This window comes from Molossus molossus, unplaced genomic scaffold, assembly GCF_014108415.1.
Source record: "Molossus molossus isolate mMolMol1 unplaced genomic scaffold, mMolMol1.p scaffold_m16_p_1, whole genome shotgun sequence".
In the NCBI taxonomy this organism is placed as follows: Eukaryota; Metazoa; Chordata; class Mammalia; order Chiroptera; family Molossidae; genus Molossus; species Molossus molossus.
The window spans coordinates 64,755,843-64,777,514 of record NW_023425344.1 but is presented as its reverse complement, the minus strand read 5'-3'; the positions used below and the strand labels follow the sequence as shown (position 1 = coordinate 64,777,514).

Below are 21,672 nucleotides of genomic sequence, written 5' to 3'. Positions count from 1 at the left end.
AAGAGAGAGAACATCGATTGGCCGCCTCCTGCATGCCCCCCACTGGGGATCAGGCCTACAACCTGGGCATGTGCCCTCACCGGGAATCAAACCGGTGACCTCCTGGTGCATGGGTCCATGCTCAACCACTGAGCCACACTGGCTGGGCAGAAATACTTATCTCTTCCACCACAAAGGTGCATACAGCCCTTTACGATGGCTATAAAGACAAGGCGGCAAAGGGGCAGCATATATGAAATATACAGGCTACAGGGTAAAGAGTATAATGGTTGAAGAGAAATGACAGCCAGTAATGTCTTGAAGGAAAGTAAAGTTTGGACAGACAATGTAATGGAGAGAGCATCACAACAGAGAAGACAGGACAAAAGCAAGGAGGTGGTATAGGAGATGTGTTTAGGGAGACAGACTGGGGCAATCTGAGGCATGGCAGTTTATTCTCCAGGAAACACTTGGAATTGCCTAGAAGGTCTTGATGATTTCATGAAACAGTTAGGACTTCCTCTGGGAGCAATCAGGACTCAGAAAGATTTTAGCTGTGGAACGTTGCCTGACTACTGTTTAGGAATACCGAGTAGGCGACACTTTACAAATGGACTGTGTACTGTAGGAATTTGTGCAGAATGTTGGAGATGGAGAGGTGAGGATGGATGCTGTTTCGCAGAGCTACTGTTTAGGTTAAAGTAAGTCGTGTGCATAGAGCGATGCAGACACAGAGGACTAAGGAGATGGGAACATAAATAGAACTGAAAGTAAATAAAGAAGGAAGAAGCTAAGTGGTTAAATATGGGGGAGGGGGCGGAGCACCAGGTAATGAATGAACAGAGCAATTCTCCAAGAACAGAGCAATTCAGGTCAAAACAAACAACAACAACAAACAAGCTAAAGTTAGGGTTTAAAAATTTTACTTTAGTTTGTCCCACGACCTCAATAATCTTAAATCAGCTAGCCTATTCCAACTCAAAATTAACACTAACATTCCGGACCCCTGATGATATGCACCCCAGGTAGGTAATCAAGAGATTGGTTGTGCTCCATATATTAGACATTAGTCATAAAGAGGTAAAAACAAAAAAAACAATTATACTTTCAAAATCAAAAGAGTAAAAACACATTGTAACATTTACTTCACCAGAACGTAATTACAGAGCACCACCACCCCCAGCTTCCTGCCTAATAGGTATTTCTTATTTCCTACATTGTTAAAACCACTGGGAAAACATTTGTTTACTGGTACCTAAACAAAGAATGAGAGCGATGAAGAGGGCAGGAAGGACAGAGGAGGTCTGGGAGGGAGAGGAACCGAGAAGTTCGTTATGGCAGATGCAGCATAGACGCTCCCACATCACGGGCCTCTGGACTCCTAACTCAACCCCACACTCACGCTGAGGGCATTTCGAAAGCAGCAGCGAGCCTGTCTGCCTACCCTTGACAACAGTAAAGAAGATGCAGTGAATGTGGATCGGGAAAAGCAGACACATCACCACTTCTTACTTCTGGGCGCTCTTCCAGATTCCTGCTCTCTCCCTTTGCTTTCACTGAAATGACTTAAGCTGATGCTCTCCAACAGGCTTGGGAGAGGAATTCAGAAACCCAGGTCCACTTCTTGAACTACTTGAGCACCCAGGAGATTAAACTGCACAAAAGAACCCTCTCTTCTTAAGGTGGCACGGTTTGGGAATCCAGGATTGAAAGAAAAATTTATTCTTTTTCCGTGCTAGACCTTAAATAAAGACGTAAACACCCTTGCTTCTGGCTGCTGCTGACCGGAAGGAGGAGGGCCCCAGGGAACAGCGGCCCCCAGCCCCTCTCCTCCCAGAGCCGCTGGGTCGCTGCTCCTGCTGTGTGTGCGCCCACCGGCTCTGGAGAAAGGGAAAGAAAACTTACACCAGCGAATGCTTCCTGCACCCCCTCTCCTCTATGGTTCTGACAGAAACCAGAATGCAGCTTTGTAAATTAAAAATCTGTTAATCCTTGACTCAAATGCTGAACATTCCTCAGATTACTGCGACTTTGCAGAGGGAAGGACAGTACTTTAAAAATAGCCCACAGGAGATGACAGAAGCTGTCCCCCTCCTGCTGCTGCGTTTGCCAGCCCTTGGGGCATTCTCCCTGCAGGCATTGCTTCCCTCCTCGTATTTAAGGAGAAACAGGAGGGGAGGGAACCGTGCTGGCCAGGATGCTTGCAGATGGGCCATACTCCACTGTCAAAGGAGAAAAGGTGGAAAAGATAGTCAAGGCCTTGCTCTGGGCTTCAAAGATACATTAATTGTCCCCAGAACATCTAATGTTACAGATGAAGAGCAATAACCCGGAAACATAGATTGTCTCTAGTGTTTGGATAAATTTAGTGTTTAGTTGCTGAGGAGTGGGGGTACTAGAAGAGGGGGTGTCTTATAAGCAATTGGTTTCTAGTTTTCAATTTTTATCACTGTCTGTTTATCAGTGATGCAATCTTACAATAACCCTAATGCGTGCTCTCTAACCCTGTTCTGAAATCTCTACAATTCCATAAAATGTGAGACATGAACATTTAATTATCTTTATGGAGGAGAGAGGAATAAAAATTAACACCTGAATTCCTTGCTGATAATATATGCTAATGATCATCGCCAGATCTTAGCTGCTCAAAGGGAAAGACTCAGAAGGAACAAGGTTTAGTTTTAAAAAGTTCCCACTACATTTTTCTTTATACATGCAATTTTTCTTATTTTGTTTTATTCTCTTTTGGTGGTGGTGGTGGTTACTAAGTAGAGAGGGTTAGTAGGTGGCAGATCAAAGAAAAAAGGAGAAGGAATTACCTTCAATGCTATTCAAATCAGCTCCTGATTAAATTAGCTCACTGTACATGACATTAAAATTGTAATTACCTAGTTCCAATTTAGATAATCATTCCATTTAATTCCCATTTTAAAGCAAAATAAACTTAAAAATATATTCATACATAATCATTCTCTAAAAACATTCATTTTACCTATGCTTTACCTTTAACTCTCCCTACATTAATTAATCCAGAAATGCCTTAGTTTCTTCTATTGACCATAAATTGTTCCTGATAGTTCATCCCTTTGGCCTCTTCCAAAGCCGCCTATTTTGGAAGTCAAGGTGACTTCTATTTCTAATCAGTACTATTCAGTGTGGTAGAAAGTCTCTTGTAAAGGTCACTGCAAATAACCTGATTATTAACATTTTCTCAGCAGGGGAGGTGAGTGAGGCATGCACAGGCAGCCGGAGCCAAATCCATATGATGAGAGAACAGAACAGGGATTTGAGGACCCCTTTCAATGGGTAACAACATGGTTGCTTGATCTGGGTCTGGGAACAGCTGGGCACACACTCTTAGCCCCTCCTGTCAGGAAGGTCAGCCAGGCTTGTTTATGTCTCCATCAGTCAATCAACCACTCTATACAGCACCGCCATTCTTCACGCTCCACCCACCCAGCCTATTCACAGGCAGTGATAAACAGATCAGTTGAACCTTAACAAATCAGTATAGACGAGCAAAGATGCACACAAATCACGTCTGTACAGTTCTCATCTCGTGGTTTCCAAACTCTCAGATTATCTGAGCATAAACTGACCTTAAAGCATCAGAGAATATATGCATATTTTTTCAAAGGACATTAACATATCATCTACCTACCTTTCCGAAAACTAAAGCATCGTTTGATTCTTCTGTAGGTAGTTTTGGGAATGAAAGGAGTTGACGCTAAGGCACCTGAGGGGCGTCCCCCCGGATTTCGGTCTTCAGGCATCATACAGGCCCAAAGTTCTGCACAGTTTCAGCTTCCTTTAAGCCCTGCCTCTGCAAGATACCCCACAGCCACTCCTTCTCCTGTCTGTTTATTTGTTAGGTCTGAAGTGCTGATTCCTACAACTCGTAGGTGTTTATCCTCCCGGTCCTGAAACAGGGGTAAATTACCACCTCTTAGTTACTTCTTTTTAGCCAAAAATAAAAACAAACCAAAAAAAAAAAAAACTTTCTTTCTCTTGCCTAATCCAGACAGCTTTTAAGGCTTTTCCTTTTTTGAAATTTCTGCAGACATTCCAAAATGTCACAGCAAAAAGAACGGCAGCCAGCAAGCTGCACCTCCCATTCAAACAGCAGGAATGTTTTTGTTTTTTTTTTTATTAAGAACTGTCTTCTCAGCTGGAACAGGGGGGACTGAGATTCTTCTGGAAAGGTCAGCAAATAGCCATGTGCCAAGGGACTGAGCGACAATGACAAAAAGGACCCTGAGGGATACTTCAGGACCGTCTTGCTGGCTCCTTTCATCTGAGCAACAGGGGAGGCAAATGGCACCTTCTCCAGAAATCAGTGCATGACAGATTCTTTTCAAAGGGCTCCCCTGTTCCCTTTATAGCACCCCTCATCCTTGGACGCTCTCTGCAGGCTTCTCCTCCCTTTTTCCTCCGTCTTCAAACTCCCGGGGCTCCCGAGGGGACCGCCACGTCAGAACAGTCCTTGGTGCCTATTCAGGAGACTCCGGTCCGCGGAGGAGGCAGCGCTGCGGGGAGCTTCTCCCCCTCCGCTCGCTCCCTTTTCTCAATGGGAGCTGGGCGGGCCGACAGGGCTGCGCCTCGTCACCACCGCTGTGGCTGCAGTGCCTTCAGTGCCCGCGGTCACTGCAGCAGGTGCAGTCAGGGACTGTGCGGGGAGGAGGCAGAGGGCCATGCAGCGCTGGGAACCCCTGTTTCTTCCTTCGACTTTGGGTTGACTCCTAGGCTCTTGGCGTGCAGCTGCCTGCGCAGCGCCGGTCCAGCTGGTGCAGCAATGCCCTCAGAAATCCCGCAGCGCCCAACGCCCCCAAGGGAGCAAAATGTTGCTCCTTCCTTGCTGCATTGATTCTCTTTTGATACAAGATTTTGTTCAAGCATACTTTGCAATTGAATCAATTTGTAGTGCTGGTTTAAATATTCATATCATTAAAAGATGTGATGTGTGTGTGTGAATATGCTTGTGCCTGTGAAATGAAAATATTATAAATCTAGTGACAGAGAACCTGCAGCTATAACCACAAAAACAAGTCAACTCCACTTATACACATGCATTTATATATCTGGTTGTGGTTTGCAAACCAGTCCTGTTTTCCACGTTCTCCTCTGTCTCCCCTGTCTCCCCTGCTCCTGTATGCACCCTCTGCACCCAACCTCCCTGTCCACCTCGCTGAGCAATTGACTCACTGGGTTAATCATTCATCCACCTGGCTGTTCCCTGAGCAGATTTGGAATGCCAGTGCTTTAACCCCAACTGACCCCCAAGGCCCCTGCGTTTCTTCCTAGTCATTCAGCAGCTTTCCAAAATTGTACCAAAAAGACACTCCCTTTTTAGAAACATCATTACTCTGATTAGCATGCCCAGATAGGAATATTTTGTCACTGAAGGGATCACTCTTAATTATTCATGCCCTATAATTGTTCTGAGCTCTGGTCACAGCATGCAGCTAGGAAAATAAGAAGTCACGAAGTAAACCTCTGTACTATGAAGACAGTGGCAGGGCTGGGCTGGGAGGCACCCTGGCCAATGCAACACTTCGCTGACCTCAGCACTGCAGGAGAGAGCACAGGGAATCACAGGACCAGAGCTGGAATGAACCTTAGTGGAAACAGTTTTGCCTGATTTTCTTATTTCACAAGGGAGGAAACTAAAGGTGAGGGGGGTCACTTATCCAGGATCACACAGCAGGTCTGTGTCAGAGACGAGACCACAGTGCCTCTTAATTCACCCCTGTTTGCCCACATGCCAGTTTTCATTATGAGGATTATTCACATTCAGCATTTTTACTGCCTTGATGGATCTCTGACTCAACTTTTTCATAAGGAGACAGAAATATACAGAAAGAACCTGATTTTATTGGTAGTTCAAGTCTGGCTAACCATTCAGTTTCTCATGAACAATGAGTGGCTTCTCACCCTCCCCCAGTTCCTGGACAAGCATTTCTGTATACACTGCTTCAAAACAATTGATAAGAAAACCCAAACAAAAATAAACAAACAAAAACCCCTAAACTTTTCCAAAGCTTAATAAATGTTTTGACATTCCAACTTTTGGATTTGACTCTTAGGCAGAAATGATGTGCCTATCAGCACTGTTAATAGGGAGTCCAAGGTTTATGGGGGGTTTTAAGCAGACGACACAAAGTTGAGGTATCCACATTCAATACCAAACTTCGTTATCAGCCAGGCTGTTAAGAGAGGAGGTCTACTTTACCAATTCCATTGGTTCCCTTCCCTCATCTGACTGGTTGTTGTCTAAGTTTTTCTTGGTTAATAAAAAGAAAAGCTCTATATTTTATGATTTTCACTTAGTTTTTATTTTTTTAAGTTTTTTTTCTTTATTGATTTTTTAGAGAGAGGAAGGGAGAGGGAGAGAGAGATAGAAACATCGATGACAGAGAACACAGACTGGCTGCCTCCTGCATGCCCCCTCCTGGGGATTGGGCCCACAACCTGGGCATGTGCTCTAACTGGGAATCGACTGGCGACCTCTTGGTGCAAACCAGCAACCCACACCTATTGAGCAATTTTCACTTAGTTTTTTTTATTTCTGGAGCTTGAAAAGCTAGGTAAGCTCCTCAGGTTTCTCCTCTATTTTAATCAAATGTCTTTTATTGGCATGGTAAGGAGGGAATATTTTACATGTATGTGCAACCTGAACAAAGATAAGCTTAGGTGCCTCATGAAAAACTTTAACTTTCTAAAAACACAGGTTGTGAAATTGCAATCCAGACAATGAAATGCCCTCTCTGTAATAGACACATTTAAAGTGTATCCAAGGGGATATATAGAAATTGATAAATTAGGGAGACATGTCACCTTCCAAATGTCTTTACAGATGCCATTTAATCAATGAGGACAACAATCTTTCAGGGGTAGGAATGAGGTTGGAAACCACGAGGTCTTTTGTTTTATTTTATTATTTTTTATCCTCACCCGAGGACATTTTTCCACTTTTTGTTCAGATCGAGTGGGAGGGAGAGAGAGGAAGAGAGAGAGAAAGAGAAACATCGACGTGAAAGGGACACATCGAGTGGTTGCCACCCGCACGACCCAACCAGGGCCGGGGAAAAACTGCAACCGAGGTACATGCCCTTTGTGGGAACCGAACCCGGGTTTCTCTGGACTGAAGGCCAATACTCTAACCGCTGAGCAAACTGGCCAGGGCAACGAGGCCTTTATTTAGGATGAACAGGGTCATAGATAGGTTCCACAACAAAGATGGGGGGGGGGGGAATGTATTCTCTTATGTAAGGTATGTATAGTATTTATGGCAATTCAGGAACTCTTTAGAAGAGCTTCATTGAGATATAATTCATATATCATATATTTTCCCAAAGTTTGCAATTCGATGGTTTTTAGTATACTCTCACAGATATATGAAACCCTCCTCACAGCTAATTTTAGGAAAGATTATCACCTCAAAAGAAGATCCCATAACTCACCTATTTTCCCCCTTCCCATTTCCCTTATCCTCCCTTCCCAGCCCTAAGCAACCATTAATCTATTTTCTGTCTCTATAAATTTTCCAGTTCTATGTTTAATATGAATAAAACCATATGATATATGGTCTTTTGTGACTGGCTTCTTTCACTTAGCATCATAATGTGTTCAAGGTTCATTCATGTAGTCAGTACCTCATTCCGGTTTTCGGCTGAATAATAATCCATTCCATGGCTAGTAATCCATTTTGATTATCCATTGCCTGCTGATGAACATGTGTGTGTTTTCACTCTTTGGCTATTAAGAATAACGCTGCTATAACTATTCATGTTCAAGTTTCTGTGTGGACATACATATTTTCATTTCTCCTAAGCATATACCTAGGAGTGCAAATGTTAGCTCCTGTTGTAACTATGTTTAATCATTGGAGGAATTGACAGAATGTTTTTCAAAACAGCTACATGATTTTACATGTCTATCAGCAATGTAGGAGGGTTTTGATTTCTACACACCCTTGCCAATACTTGTTACCATCAGACTTTTTGATTCTAGCAATCCTGGTGGGTGTGAAGTGGTATCTCGCTGTGGCTTCGATTTGCAGTTCCCTGGTGACTAATAACTGTATACCACCATTGGACTGAACATCTTTTCATGTGCTTATTGGTCATTGATATATTTTCCTTGGAGAAATGTCAGTTTAGGTTCTTTGCCCATTTTTAATTGAGTTGAATTGTGTCAAAAATTTGACTTGTCTTTATTATTGAGTTGTAAGTGTTCACTATATATTTTGAATAGAATATATGATTTGGAAATACTTCTTCCCATTCTGTGGGTTGTTTTCTCATTTTCTTGATGGTGTGAATTTGGGTATTTTTGAAGGACTTGAAAAATTCTATTCATTCTAATCATCACACTTTGTAAACCTTTTGTTTTTCATACAATGAAGAATATACTATCAATGAGGCATGGACCTGTAATCATGGGTTGTTTTTTTTTTTACTCCCACAGTAGAAGTACTAGATCACACTATTGTGCTAAAAAGCAGGAGGCAGCTCACAAGGCAGGAGACCTGGGTTTTCTTCCCAGTTTTGTTACTCCCAGTGAGACACCTGTCAAGTTACTCCTCCTCCCCGGGCCTTAGTGACCTAAGCCATAAAAGGTGGGAGGTTGAACTGAAACAGTATTGTTGGTGGTGGTGTTTTTTAAATTATTTTTTTTAACTTTTCTTTTTTGATTTTAGACAGAGAGGAAGGGAGAGGGAGAGAGTTAGAAACATCGATGAGAGAGAACATTGATTGGTTGCCTCCTGCATGCCCTACACTGGGGATTGGGCCCACAACCTGAGCATGTGACCTGACTGGGAATCAAACTGGTGACCTCTTGGTGCGTGGGTTGATGCTCAACCACTGAGCCACACTGGCCAGGCAAAACAGTGGTTTTGAAATATTCTTAGTCAGTGGAAAAAATTTCCAATGAAATGTTAAGTGAAATCCTAATATATAGGTAAATAAAAGGGTTTTGAGTCATATAAATTTATTATTTGAAACTCAAGTTTATAATTTTTCTTTACAATCCAGTCAGTGAGCACAGGGGGCCTATTTTGATACAACCTTTGAGACCCATGAATATGGGTGGCACTTGGAATCTTCTGTCAGTGTCAATATTTAGTTCAGTTCTAAATTCTATATTAACTTTAGAAAATTCCCATGTTTACATAAATCACAAAGGATTTCTTGCAAATTGAATGAGTGCTTTAAAAGCTTGCTTTGTGCCCCAGCTGGTTTGGTCTGTTGGAGCATCGGCCTGTGGACCAGAGAGTCCCGGGTTCGGTTCCTGCTAGGGGCACGTACCAAAAATAAAAAATAAAAAAATTTTAAAAAACAAAAGCTTACTTTGCAATCTCATAATACTCTTCAATTAAACAAAGAGGGCAGAAGATTTATTCTTTGGAGCATTGTGTCTATTACAAATGCTCTAGGCCAAAATATCTCTGAATTTGCAAAATCCCTGAAGCATATTCCATTGGAAGTATGTACATAAATCAATCATCTACTAATCATCTACTTCCAAATTCATAGATTTGAAGATTAATTGATAGCTTTTGCCCAGTCCCACTGGGATCATTTCTGATACTCTTGGGCTGATAGGACCTCTTATAGTTACTGATTTGGTGAAACTTACTGAATCTCATTCATTTCTCTCGAGAAAAGGACAGACAGAAGAGGAGGAAAGGGAGGAAAGAACACAGCTGATGGAAATACTCCCTCAACAAAATACCCTCTTCAGTAGATAGTAGATTCTCTTGAACTAAGGAGCTCCAGAAATCTCATAACAGAGGGTCCCCTCTGCTTTTTGAAGGTCTTTATAAACAGTAGGAACTTTGAAAAGCCCGTAAATCCATGGCCCTGGAGGTACCAGCAAACCTCCAGCAGCAAAGTATGTTGTCTCACATGGACAGTCATGTGAGGAACCTTTCGATAAGGCTCTGGGGTGGGGCCCTTTCTGAATGCTTTACAGAGCCATTTACCAGCCATTTTAGTACATGAATAGGGTGACTATATAAGTAGTCACCCAAACTAAAACACGGAGAGTGAGAGATGGCACTGTCAATCATTAGCCTGAAACAACAGTTGTAAACCACACAGTTACTAGGCAAACTGGGGTGAAGGGTCAGCTTCTCCCCAACAGAAGGTATTGTTGAAAAACAAACAATTTGCAGATATGTATCCTTAATCGGGTAAAATACCAGTATGTCTTTAATAAATCTTTACTATTTTAACCTGAACCTAGCTTTGCAATTTTTAAATGAAGCTTTTGAAGTTTTTCTAAAATGTAAAGTGGTTAGTCAGCCTAAGAAACCTAGGATATGTAATGGGGAAAAAACTCACTTCTGAATTCAGAGTGCTGACAACGCATAAGAGAATATAAAATAAATATGGAAGTTATCATTGTTTTACTAAGTATGAATCTGATTTAATACAATTTAAACTATATCAACCTAAAATAATTAGCCTGTACATTCTGGGAAATACATGTTGGTTATAGATTAATATTTTGGGGTTCTTATTTTATTGGTTCCATCTACTGAATGTTTACTTTAAGTAATTTTTTTTGTCCATATTATTCTATATTTCTTGATAAACAAAGATCACATCTGTTACCCTTTCCTCCTCCTTTTAGTTCTGTTCATAGCACCATTTAGTTTATTCTGCATATGGTGAATTCTCAACGCTGTATTAACTAAGTTTTTTTTACAAACTTACCCAATCCACAAACACTTCCCCAATCACAAAGCATTTTTTTTATTCCATTAACCATCAAATTTTCATTCAAAGCATTCCATTTCTCTTTGTTGTATCATTGAGCACCAGGCGGGTTAGGATCTCTTCCAAAGCTGCTAGTCAATTTTTTTGCATCATGTCTACATGTTCTTAACTAATCTACATTTATGCTATCAGTCTCATAACTATTTATTGCCATGAAATAAAAAAAATCCAAAATAAAAGAAAGATATAATCCCTTTTGATAATTAAAGATATTTATGGAAGGTTGGTTATTAATGATATTTCATCTCAATTAAACTTCCAGTAGTTGTGTGTCTAACCATAACATGAAAATAGTTTACCATTTATTTTAACACTCATCCATTTGAAAATAGGAGCTGATAGTAATATTAGCTGGGGGCAAGGGTGAGCAGGCTTGGTCTACCTTTCTGTTTTTCCATGATTTAAAACTTGACTCACCTCCTCCAAAAGGTCCCCATATGACTCGGCGGATGGACTTCACCCAGTCTTCCATATCATTCTGGGTGCTCGCCATAAGCAGGTAGCTCTCATGATTTGCTGTCATCCGATCCCGATCACCTCCTGTAAGAAGACAGTAACACATGAGTGCGTGCTCAGTCGAAGATTTCCCATCAGCAGCCTCCTTGGGAGTTCCTGACACACAGACTGTGTCTAATGCTGCCAGCACTCGGCTGTACCCAAATGAATCGGAAATATTTACCATGGTTTCATCATGGGGAAAAAAATCTCCTTAAAAAGGAAAGGCTCTTAGGTTTCCAGGAGAAAGCTGGAAAACAAATGTCATTCCCCAAACAAAGCTTGCCTTTTTGTCCTAGCAACAACCCATAGGCCTGCATTAACTCATAAGCCAATCTACTCACACTGCTGCTGAATAGGGAGAAACAGCAGAAGCAGCGTGAAAAATGGGTAAGGGGTCCTCTGAACCTGGGTTTTTGTCTGAAGCAAGGGCTGCTCAGCACATCACAGGGAGGCACCAGGGCATCGCAGTGAGTTGGGGAGTTCTAGGAAAGGGAAATAGCCACACGAAACACTTTTAACCTAGAAGTTCTCCTCTAGCACTGTCCTGGAAGGGAAACCTTCCCCCCCCCCCCCCCCCCAGATCACACCTTCAGGAGGACACACAAAGAAGAGAGAGGAAGACACAAACCTGGCCAGTTACAAGGCCAGATCAGCTCCCCACATTGGGCCTCACACTAAAGAGCAAGCTTTAGGACACCCCTGGGATGCCTCCATGCAAAGGTGGATGGTTTCTCTGATCCCCCTCCAGCCCACCCCCACCCCCCACCCCCCACACACAAAAAACCTGACAACCGCGGATATCAATTTTGAAGTGCTAGACTTCTGATGCATGGGATTTAGTTTATTTGAAATCTTTACTAGTACATTAAGTTTACCGGGTGAAAATTTTTTCTTCTTTACAAAACAGGAATGACTTTGAAAGAGGCCTTGAGGCATAGTTTCCCTTACCTCTTATGTTTAAAGGAGTATTTCTGAAGACTAGTATCAGTGACTGCATTGCTTCACTGTCTTTGAAAATGATTAGTGTTGTTCTCACAGGGAATCATTAAAGAAAGGGAACATTAAGTGTTTAACTGAATTCTCATAATATTTTAGTATTATATGCACTGCCAAGGTGCTCAAATAATCGATCAACATTGAATTTTCACTAAGTGTTGCAAAATGTGCAACCTTCAGTTATATTAATTCATATCCAAGTGCTTTGCTTTGTTAAGACTGTTCGTTTGTTGGTTTTAAAGTGAATCTAAATAAATATATTTGTGAGGGGCTTGCAGACTCCAATTCACAATGTTGCCTTTTCTTAAACATCCAATCTCTTTCCCATATAGCTCTGAAAGCTATAGGCAATGGAGTTTGTGACCTCTGAGTTCTATACAAATGCCCCAATTGAGAAATACAACTATTCTACCATTGATGTAAATTTATAGAACAAATGAAAGGTCAAAGAAGTGAAATAACCAGAGAAACAACTAGGTTGGTATTTTACATTTTCATACTACTGGATGGGGTGAGGGGAGGAGCCAAGGAACCATATCAAATAGACTTCCTAATGTCCACAAATCTCTGGAATTAACAATACTAGCCATCCCACGTTTTATTTATTTATTTTTATTTTTTATCCTCACCCGAAGACATTTTCCATTTTTGTTCAGATAGAGTGGGAGGGGGAGAGAGAGAGAGAGAAAAAAAAAACATCGACGTGAAAGGGACACATCAAGTGGTTGCCACCCGCACGACCCAACCAGGGACGGAGACAAACTGCAACCAAGGTACATGCCCTTAGCGGGAACCACGCCCTTAGCGGGAAGGGAACTCGGGTCTCTCTGGACCATAGGTCGACGCTCTAACTGCTGAGCCAAACTGGCCAGGGCACTAGCTCACATTTTAAAGAACATGTCACTATTAGAGGAACAATGACGCTTTACACCTGTGGTCTATGCTAGGTCAATCATCACTTTAAACAACAACTCACATCTGAAAAAAAACAATGGTTAAAACACCAACGAAAATCCTACTGAGTCCTGGCCAGGTAGCTCAGTTGGTTAGAGGATCATCATCCTACACCAAGGTTAGGGGTTCTATCCCTGGTCAAGGAACATACAAGAATCAACCAATGAATGCATAAATAAGTGGAACAGCAATCTCTCTCTCTCTCTCAAATCAATAAGTAATAAGAAATTGCAATTCTATCTTATATTAGCTGTTTGCCTTGTGGGAAATTATACAACTTCTGGAAACTCACTGTCTTTAATCACGGTTTAGAAATAATGATCTCTATATAATAAATTTTCATGAGAATTAAATGCAATAAAGTACATAACAATACCAGCACTGGGCCCTGGCTGGTTTGGCTCAGTGGGTAGAGCATTGGCCGTCAGACCAGAGAGACGTGGGGTCAATTCCAGCCATGAGCACGTACCTCGGTTGCAGTTCTGGCCCTGGCCCTGGTTGAGGTCGTGCAGGAGGCAACCAATGGATGTTTCTGTTTCTCTCCCCATCCCACTCTATCTGAAGATAAATGGAAAAGCATCTTTGGGTAAGGATTTAAAACACAAACCAAAACCAAAAAAAAAAAAAGCCAAAACCAAAACAGCACTGTGTTAAGCTAAAAGAGAAATTCTGTAAATATTAATTCAGTCTCATTTAACTGCCCTTCACCCCTAAAATTGCTAAAAGGACATAATACATTTAATTTGACCTGAGAGATATTATGTCTAGTACATGCTTGGGAACAATTTACAGGCATTTTGTAAAAGGCTACCTCTCTTTGACACATAAAAGCACATAAAATTGTGTACTGCATATGTATGTAAATATGCCACACATTCGTATGCACACCCATGGTTGTGTGCCTTACAAGCAGCAGAGAAAAACGGAATAACAAAAAAAGATGCTTCATTTGGCATGGCACAAGGCTACACATTTACTTTGTATTCGGATTCACTTATGCTACAGCACTGGGACAAAAAATATTTACCATTTGAAGTCAGACTATTTTAATTATTGTCTTTGCCCGAAGGATGGTTAGCAAGGCAGACAGCAATATCCTGCTGTGTCACTACCAGCCCGGGCTGGAGCAGCCCCGGTGATGAGGCTGAGTGACAGCCATGCAATGTTTCTGCCCGAAAGCAGAGGAAAAGGAGAATGATAAGCACACTGGCTACTGTCCCCTGACTTTTCATGCGATTCTCTACCTCTGCCAGTGGTGCTGTGTGTCTGGCCCTGACTCTCATTTAGACTGCCAATCACAGGTATGACATCCCATCTGGGGATTTCGCCCACCGATACAGAGCTTCATTCCTAGTGTGTTAGCAAGAGAGGGGGAAAGATTTTGAAAAACTTTCTGAGTCTCAGTGAGAATGCAGAGTCATTGTTAAGAATGTGATGAAAACAATTGGAGACATTTATATAGCTATGAACTAGATACTCTGCACTAAAAATATGTGCTTTCTAACTGGAGATGCCATCTGTTCTAATTCATACCCTCTGTTTCTAAAAGCCTGGTACTGGTACTGCGCCTTGCAATCAAAGAGGCTCAAAAACAACTTATCAAATACATGATTAAATAAATGACTAAACTCAGTATTGACTTTCAACCATGTGAACCAAGTTTTACTCCCTGTTAATCCTTTATGGGGATTAATGATCCATTTAACCACTGTGAATCTAAAATTCTTTCTAAAGGTAAAATTTTAAAAAGCAGCTCTGAGATTTAATTATCACTGGAGGGAAAGTGTCCTTGTTATCTTCCACCCATATATATGTATGTATCTGCATATTTATGTGTATATTGTATAAGCCAGTATACATTCTCCATTCTTAAATTCTGCTTCAACACAAATGCCTATGCCTCTTTCTTTTTATTTTTAATACTGCTTTACATGCCAGTGAATCCATACACATTTTAAAAGACACAAAGTATTAGTAAATTGTATACACCTTTTAGATATTAACTCGGATCGGTAGCATTGCTTTGGTGATAATTCAAGCATTTGTGATTAAAGTTAACAGAGTAGGTCACACAATAGAATTTTGCTTGTTTATACATAACTGAAATTGTGTACATTTCATTGGGATCTTCTGTATACTGGAAATTGATGTAAATTTTTTTTCCCAGAAATAAAATATATATTCTCTGAAATAAAATAAATACTTGACATGTTTAACTTTTGCACAAATTAAAAGGAGATTAAGAAAAGTTTTATGAATTTAATAGACTGAGAAAAAGCTTAATTTAAAATTAAAAGGCAGGTTAAAGAAAATTACATTAAAATAAATGTACAGTACATTAAAAACAAATACAAATATCCATTAATCATATGAATAATTACAAAAAAATATATTAAAAATAATTGTCGAGCCCTGGCCTGTTTGGCTCAGTGGTTAAAGTGTCGGCCTACGGACCAAAGAGTCTCGGGTTTGATTCTGGTCAAGGGCAAGTATCACTGTTGCGGTTCATCCTCGCCCCTCGTCTTGAGGGAGGCAACCAGTCGATGTGTCCCTCTCACGTCAATGTTTCTCTCTCCCTCTCTTTCCCTCCCTCCCACTCTATCTGAAGATAAATAGAAAAATATCCTCAGGTAAGGATTAAAAAATAATAATAATTTTTGATAAACAGCTTTACAAATAATTTATTATTATTATTTTTTGAATCCTCACCAGAGGATATGTTTTTATTGAATTTTAGAATTTTAGAGAGAAAGGAAGAGAGAGAAACATCAATTTGAGAAAGGAACATTGATCGGTTGCCTCCTGTACCCACCCCAGTCGGGGATCAAATCCGCAACCTAGGTATGTACCCTGACTGGGCATTAAACATGCAGCCTTTTGGTGCATGGGATGATGTTCCAACCAACTGAGACACCTGGGCCAGGGCTGCAAAGACTTTTTTGAAACTTTAAGAGAAATATTAGAAATGGTGTACCAACATGCACATGCTCAATTGCTTAGAGGAGTATGAAACATTGTCCTCATGATGTAGCCACTACAACAGGATTTTGAAAAATATTTATTAACATGAGTTTTTATTACATAAAAAGAAATATACAAATTTTATACACACACACACACATATTATCTCATATTTCATAGAAGTAGACAGCCAGATAAATACAATACTAGATTGAAATACACAATAATTTTAACAATAGCTCTCTCTGAATGCTAGTATTGGGAAAATGTTTTGCTCTTCTTTTGTTCTTTTCTGCATTTTCCATATATTTAATCATTTGTTGTTACATAATACATGTATTATTTCAAATGTTTTACCATGTGTTATTTTACTATCGGAAAAAAATTGTTGAAAAGAATAAATGATAGGAATGGTATGGTCATGAAAGCTCTAATCAAACAATGCCAACATGAGCTGGAAGCTGATTATCATTAACCTCATTCAGTGCTGCTTAATCTGCTCATGTGGACTTCTCATTAATTTATCCATAACCTCTCCCTCCGTCCCCTGTACTGACCCCAGACACATCCCCGAAGGAAGACTGGGAACAGGAGGCCAGCGCTGCTCCACGTGCAGACGGCGTCATGTAACCAGGACCTCCACAGTGAGAGAGACTGCTACTATTACGTGCATTTCTTTTCTTAAAAAATATATCTAAAAAATAGTTTACTGAATTTATTGTGTGGAAATTTCCAAAAATACTCACAAAAATAGATTTTTGTTATTTTTTTTCTAAGGAAAAAATAATCATTGTAAATTGTCAAAATTATCAACTAAAAAGCCAAACAATTACTTAGAAGTGATGTATTTATATGTGTGTCCTGTTGAGTAAGCAAACCTTTAAAGATATACAGTGAATTATTTGTTCGTATTTGAATATTAAAACAGTTGCTCAAGGAAAACTGTGGTCGTAGGTATTTGGGTTTGTTTCCAAACAGAGGTCATGAACCCTGAGGACGTCTCAGCGAATACCTCTGGTACTGTTAATAATTTCAAGGGCAAAGACTGTTTCCTCATTCCCAGCTACAATCAGGTTAAAACTAGACCCATTATACTATTAGTTTGTTATAGCTAACAGAGAAATATTTTAATGTTCTAAGTTGGGTTATTAATTTTTACTCATATAAGAGCAAGGTCTTTTTTTTTTTTTTTTTAAAGCATTACTTTCCTTAAAACTTTGTTTAGGTCTTTATTGGTACCGAAACTCTAATGATAAATTGTAAGATATAAAGTAAATTCTGAAGCATATCAGCGGAAAATTGCTGAGATGGAAAAACATTTCTTTCATTTTATGGAAACTGATACTTGGAAAACAGAGTTATGTGAAATACAAGTAACAGATTATAAGCTTCTATGGATACTATCATTTCTTAATAAACAATAACACCAAAAATAATAAAACAGCATATACTTTATAAAATAAAGGCAGAGAACAAATTGGTTTCACAGTCAATATATTTAATTTTTCCACACTGTTTGGGGTATTATAGAGCCATTGTTATCTGAAAATTGAGTTTCGCATATCGAAATTTTTCCAAGTAGTTCTTCCTTAGAGGTTAATTTCAAAAATATAAGAAGGGCAAAATTTCAGTGTATTCCAGTGCATTCAATACACAAACGTTGCATTACTCTAAAATTAGATTTTTGAATATTTTAAAATCCCTAAACTGGAATATGAGAATTAAGGGCCCAGTGGCATTAACCATCATTCTGTTTGTAGTTTGCAGTCAGTAGCAATACAAAACAGATTATTAAATGTTATTTTGCACTATCATGAAATTAGTGCTACATTTAAATTTCATGAGTACTTTATAATAATACTATTTTACATATTTCTTATACCCCTTACCAGTTCATAAGCTCTTTGTAAGAAGAAATCATGCTACAATATATAGCTCACTTATGTTTAAGATGAAAGTAGCTATATCAATGTTACATTTATAAATATATAAAAGCATACTTATTAACCAGTTATATATTGATGGGTACTTATTAATTACAGTAGATTTTTAATCATTAGTTTAATTTTATTTATTTATTCTTTTTTATTTATTTATTTATTTATTTATTTATTTATTTATTTATTTATTTATTTTGGTATGTGCCCCTAGCGGGAACCGAACCCGGGACTCTCTGGTCTGCAGGCCGATGCTCCACCCACTGAGCCAAACCGGCCAGGGTTTAATCATTAATTTTAGAAATGATTTCTTTGCTGGGACTCTATCTACTTGGCTACAGACACAGAAAGCACCGACCTAAAATTCTATACTACATAATTTATTCCCAACTGCCTTTCCTCAAACTTTACTATAAAAAATATCCAAGGATATGAATAGTAAAGCGAAAGTGCTTCCTGAATCAAACTTCAAAAACAAATATGTGCTTAGAAAGAAATACTGAAAAATTGTTAAGAATTAGGACCGTGAAACCAGACTCCTCAATTTCAAATTAGTCATTGACTGGCTATGAGATCCCTCGTCTTTAATTGAGGGTGATAAGAGCACCTGTGTCATAGTTTTATTGTGAATTAATTGAATGGAAAATACCATAAAATATTTGGAATGGTGCTTAGAACATAGGATGTTCTGCTGAGGTTGTCATTGCCATGCATAATAATTTTAATCCTAAAATTTTTCAGTATATAAAATATTTTTCTTTTTAATTCTTTAAAATGCAGAAAAATAGCTTACCTTGGGACAAATATTCTAAATATATTTGTAAAGAATATTTTTTATAGGAAAGTAATTATTAGTTTATGTTTAAAGTAAACACTAATTTTCATACTAATCCTGTTTTTATATATTATTTTAATTTTTTTTGTTTTAATGTAGTCAAGTGTATCAGTCTTTTTTTTTTAAATCCTTACCTGAGGATATTTTTCCATTTATCTTCAGATAGAGTGGGAGGGAGAGAGAGAGACACATAAACTGGTTTCCTCCCGCATGACCCCTTCCAGCGCCAGGGACGAACCGTAACTGAGGTTTGTGCCCTTGACTGGAATCGAACCTACGACTTTTTAGTCGGCGGGCCAAGGCTCTAACTGCTCAGCCAAACTGGCCAGAGGTATTGGTCATGTTTTTAAAAGTACAATTGTGATACACATAAATGATTAACAAAATCTATAAAACTTCAATAAGCATCGTTTATATTTCCAGTATAATTTTTTACATTACTTGAACTTATTCTTTCAAAAAACCTCAGTTATTGCTGAGCACAATAACTATAAAAATGATATAATTTTTTATATTTGGGACATTTGCTTTCTATTTAGCACTGGGCTGGCAATAGGATCTTAATTTAAATCCAATACGTTTTGACTTTCATTTATGTCAGAGACTCAGAATCTAGTTACTTCCTTCTCAGCATCTTATAAAATTCTGATTAAAATTTCGAAGAAATAAAAGAAAAACATTTCCTTGGCAGAGCAAAGGTCTCTAGAATTTAAGTCCTCTTCTAATTGAGCTTGGCTTATTTTGGGAGATCAATGAATTCAAAATGCTATCTGATTGCTGTAGAAGTCGCGCCAGGAGAATTATAAGTGACATGTATATTCAGAGCAGGTTAGTCCAGCAATGACGACACAGACTGGAGTCACAAGGGGAAGCAAGTCCTGATGCAATCAGCTACAACTTGTAACAGATGGAATGCCATTCAAAGAAACAAGGCAGAGAGTTTGTTGACTTGCACAAATGAAAAATTAAAAGCGTGATTGTTCTGTGAGGAGGTCCCTTACCACAAACGATGACTTAAATATTGAGAAATATTAGAAAATTTGGGGATATTTCTTTGACTCATATTGACATTGATACTTCCCACAAACATGGCTGTAAACCCTCCATCACAGCGTTTCTCGAAGTGTGATGAAACTCAAGCAAACATGTCTAGGAGGATAGGAAACATCTGAGCACTTGTTAAACATGCAAATTCTTGGGCCCAAACCCAAACCGACCAAATCGGAAACCGGGGGTGAGACCCACGATCTGCGCTTTAAGTCCTCTGGCAGATGATTCTGATGAAGCATAAACTGAGAACCACCCTTGTAAGATAATTTGCGATAATAGGCAGAGGCTATAACTTTTAGAATTCATGTATTTCAACTACCCTCATCCTATACGTTTGTATCCGTGTCTTATTTTTTCAGTGACAGCCATTCAGCCAGAACATACTAAGCTTTAAAGCTATGGATCATAGAACTTATCTAATTGCTTATTTGCATAATAAATGATTAACACTCAGCAACTAGTTTGACAAGGACATGTCATTCAAGTTGGGAGTACTGAGTCCAGCCAAGTTGTGGGCCTCATGCATTGAAGATACCATGTAGCAGTGCAAACATTGGCGCATTTCTTGTTGCATTTAAATACAGATTGATTATACCTCTCCCTCTGATGCTCAGAGTTTGCTGAGTGAAATGGAACATTGGATTTGGGGAGACATGCCACTTTTGAAGATCTAGATTAGAACGTTGGAATCCATTTTAAAAATCCCCTTGTATCCCACTCCTCTTACTGTTTTTGAATAGACAAATTTGCAAGACTAGGAATAAATTCAGTTGACATTGCAGAGTGATTTACACTTTACAAATTACTTTTATATTCCTTTACTCATTTGGTTTTTACAATAACCTTCTCTGGGAGATAAAGCGGAGCATTCATTCATTTATCCGACAGATTTATTGAGCAGCTGTATTGTGCTAGTCATTATTCTAGGTTCTCAGGATACAGCAATGAACAAAACAAAGGCCCGGGTGGGGGTCAGGAGCAGGGTGGAGGGGGTCCGTGGAGGAAAAGAGGAGGACATTTGTTTTGTCTTTAAAAAATTTTTTTTTCTTTATTAATTTTTAGAGACAGGAAGGGAAGAGGGGGAGAGAGATAGAAACATCGATGAGAGAGAATATCAATTGGCTGCCTCCTACATGTCCCCAACTGGGGATCGGGCCCAGAACCTGGGCATGTGCCCTGACTGGGAATCAAAACAGTGACCCCTTGGTGCATGGGTTGACGCTCAATGACTGAGCCACACCAGCTGGGCCAAGAGGAGGACATCTGTAATACTTTCAACAATAATGATGAGGTTAAGTAATCATCCATATATCTTTAATAATGCTATGCTCAGAATTTCTCACTCTCTTTAGAATGTTGTTGTTGGTTTTTTTTATCCTCACCCGAGGACATTTTTCCATTTTTTGTTCAGATAGAGTGGGAGGGAGGGATGGAGGGAGGGAGAGAGAGAGAGAGAGACAGAGAGACAGAGAGACAGAGAGACAGAGAGAAACATTGATGTGAAAGGGACACATCTTGTGGCTGCCACCTGCACGACCCAACCAGGGCCGGGGACAAACTGCAACTGAGGTACGTGCCCTTAGCGGGAACCGAACCCGGGTCTCTCTGGACCGCAGGCCGAAAACCGGCCAGGGCACGCTCTTTAGAATGTTTAATAAGATCTGGCAATTAACATAAT

At 39.6% G+C, this 21,672-nt stretch overlaps 1 protein-coding gene across 5 annotated transcripts in view; it reads right to left on the bottom strand.

Moving 5' to 3' along the window:
• ARHGAP24 (Rho GTPase activating protein 24) overlaps positions 1 to 21,672 on the bottom strand; it is a 485,703-nt gene that overhangs the window by 59,747 nt on the left and 404,284 nt on the right. For all 5 annotated transcript variants that reach the window (XM_036253181.1, XM_036260479.1, XM_036239579.1 and 2 more), the window contains one exon: positions 11,181 to 11,303. In XM_036253181.1, the coding sequence (XP_036109074.1) occupies positions 11,181 to 11,303 (123 nt within the window). The remainder of the gene's footprint in view (positions 1 to 11,180; positions 11,304 to 21,672) is intronic.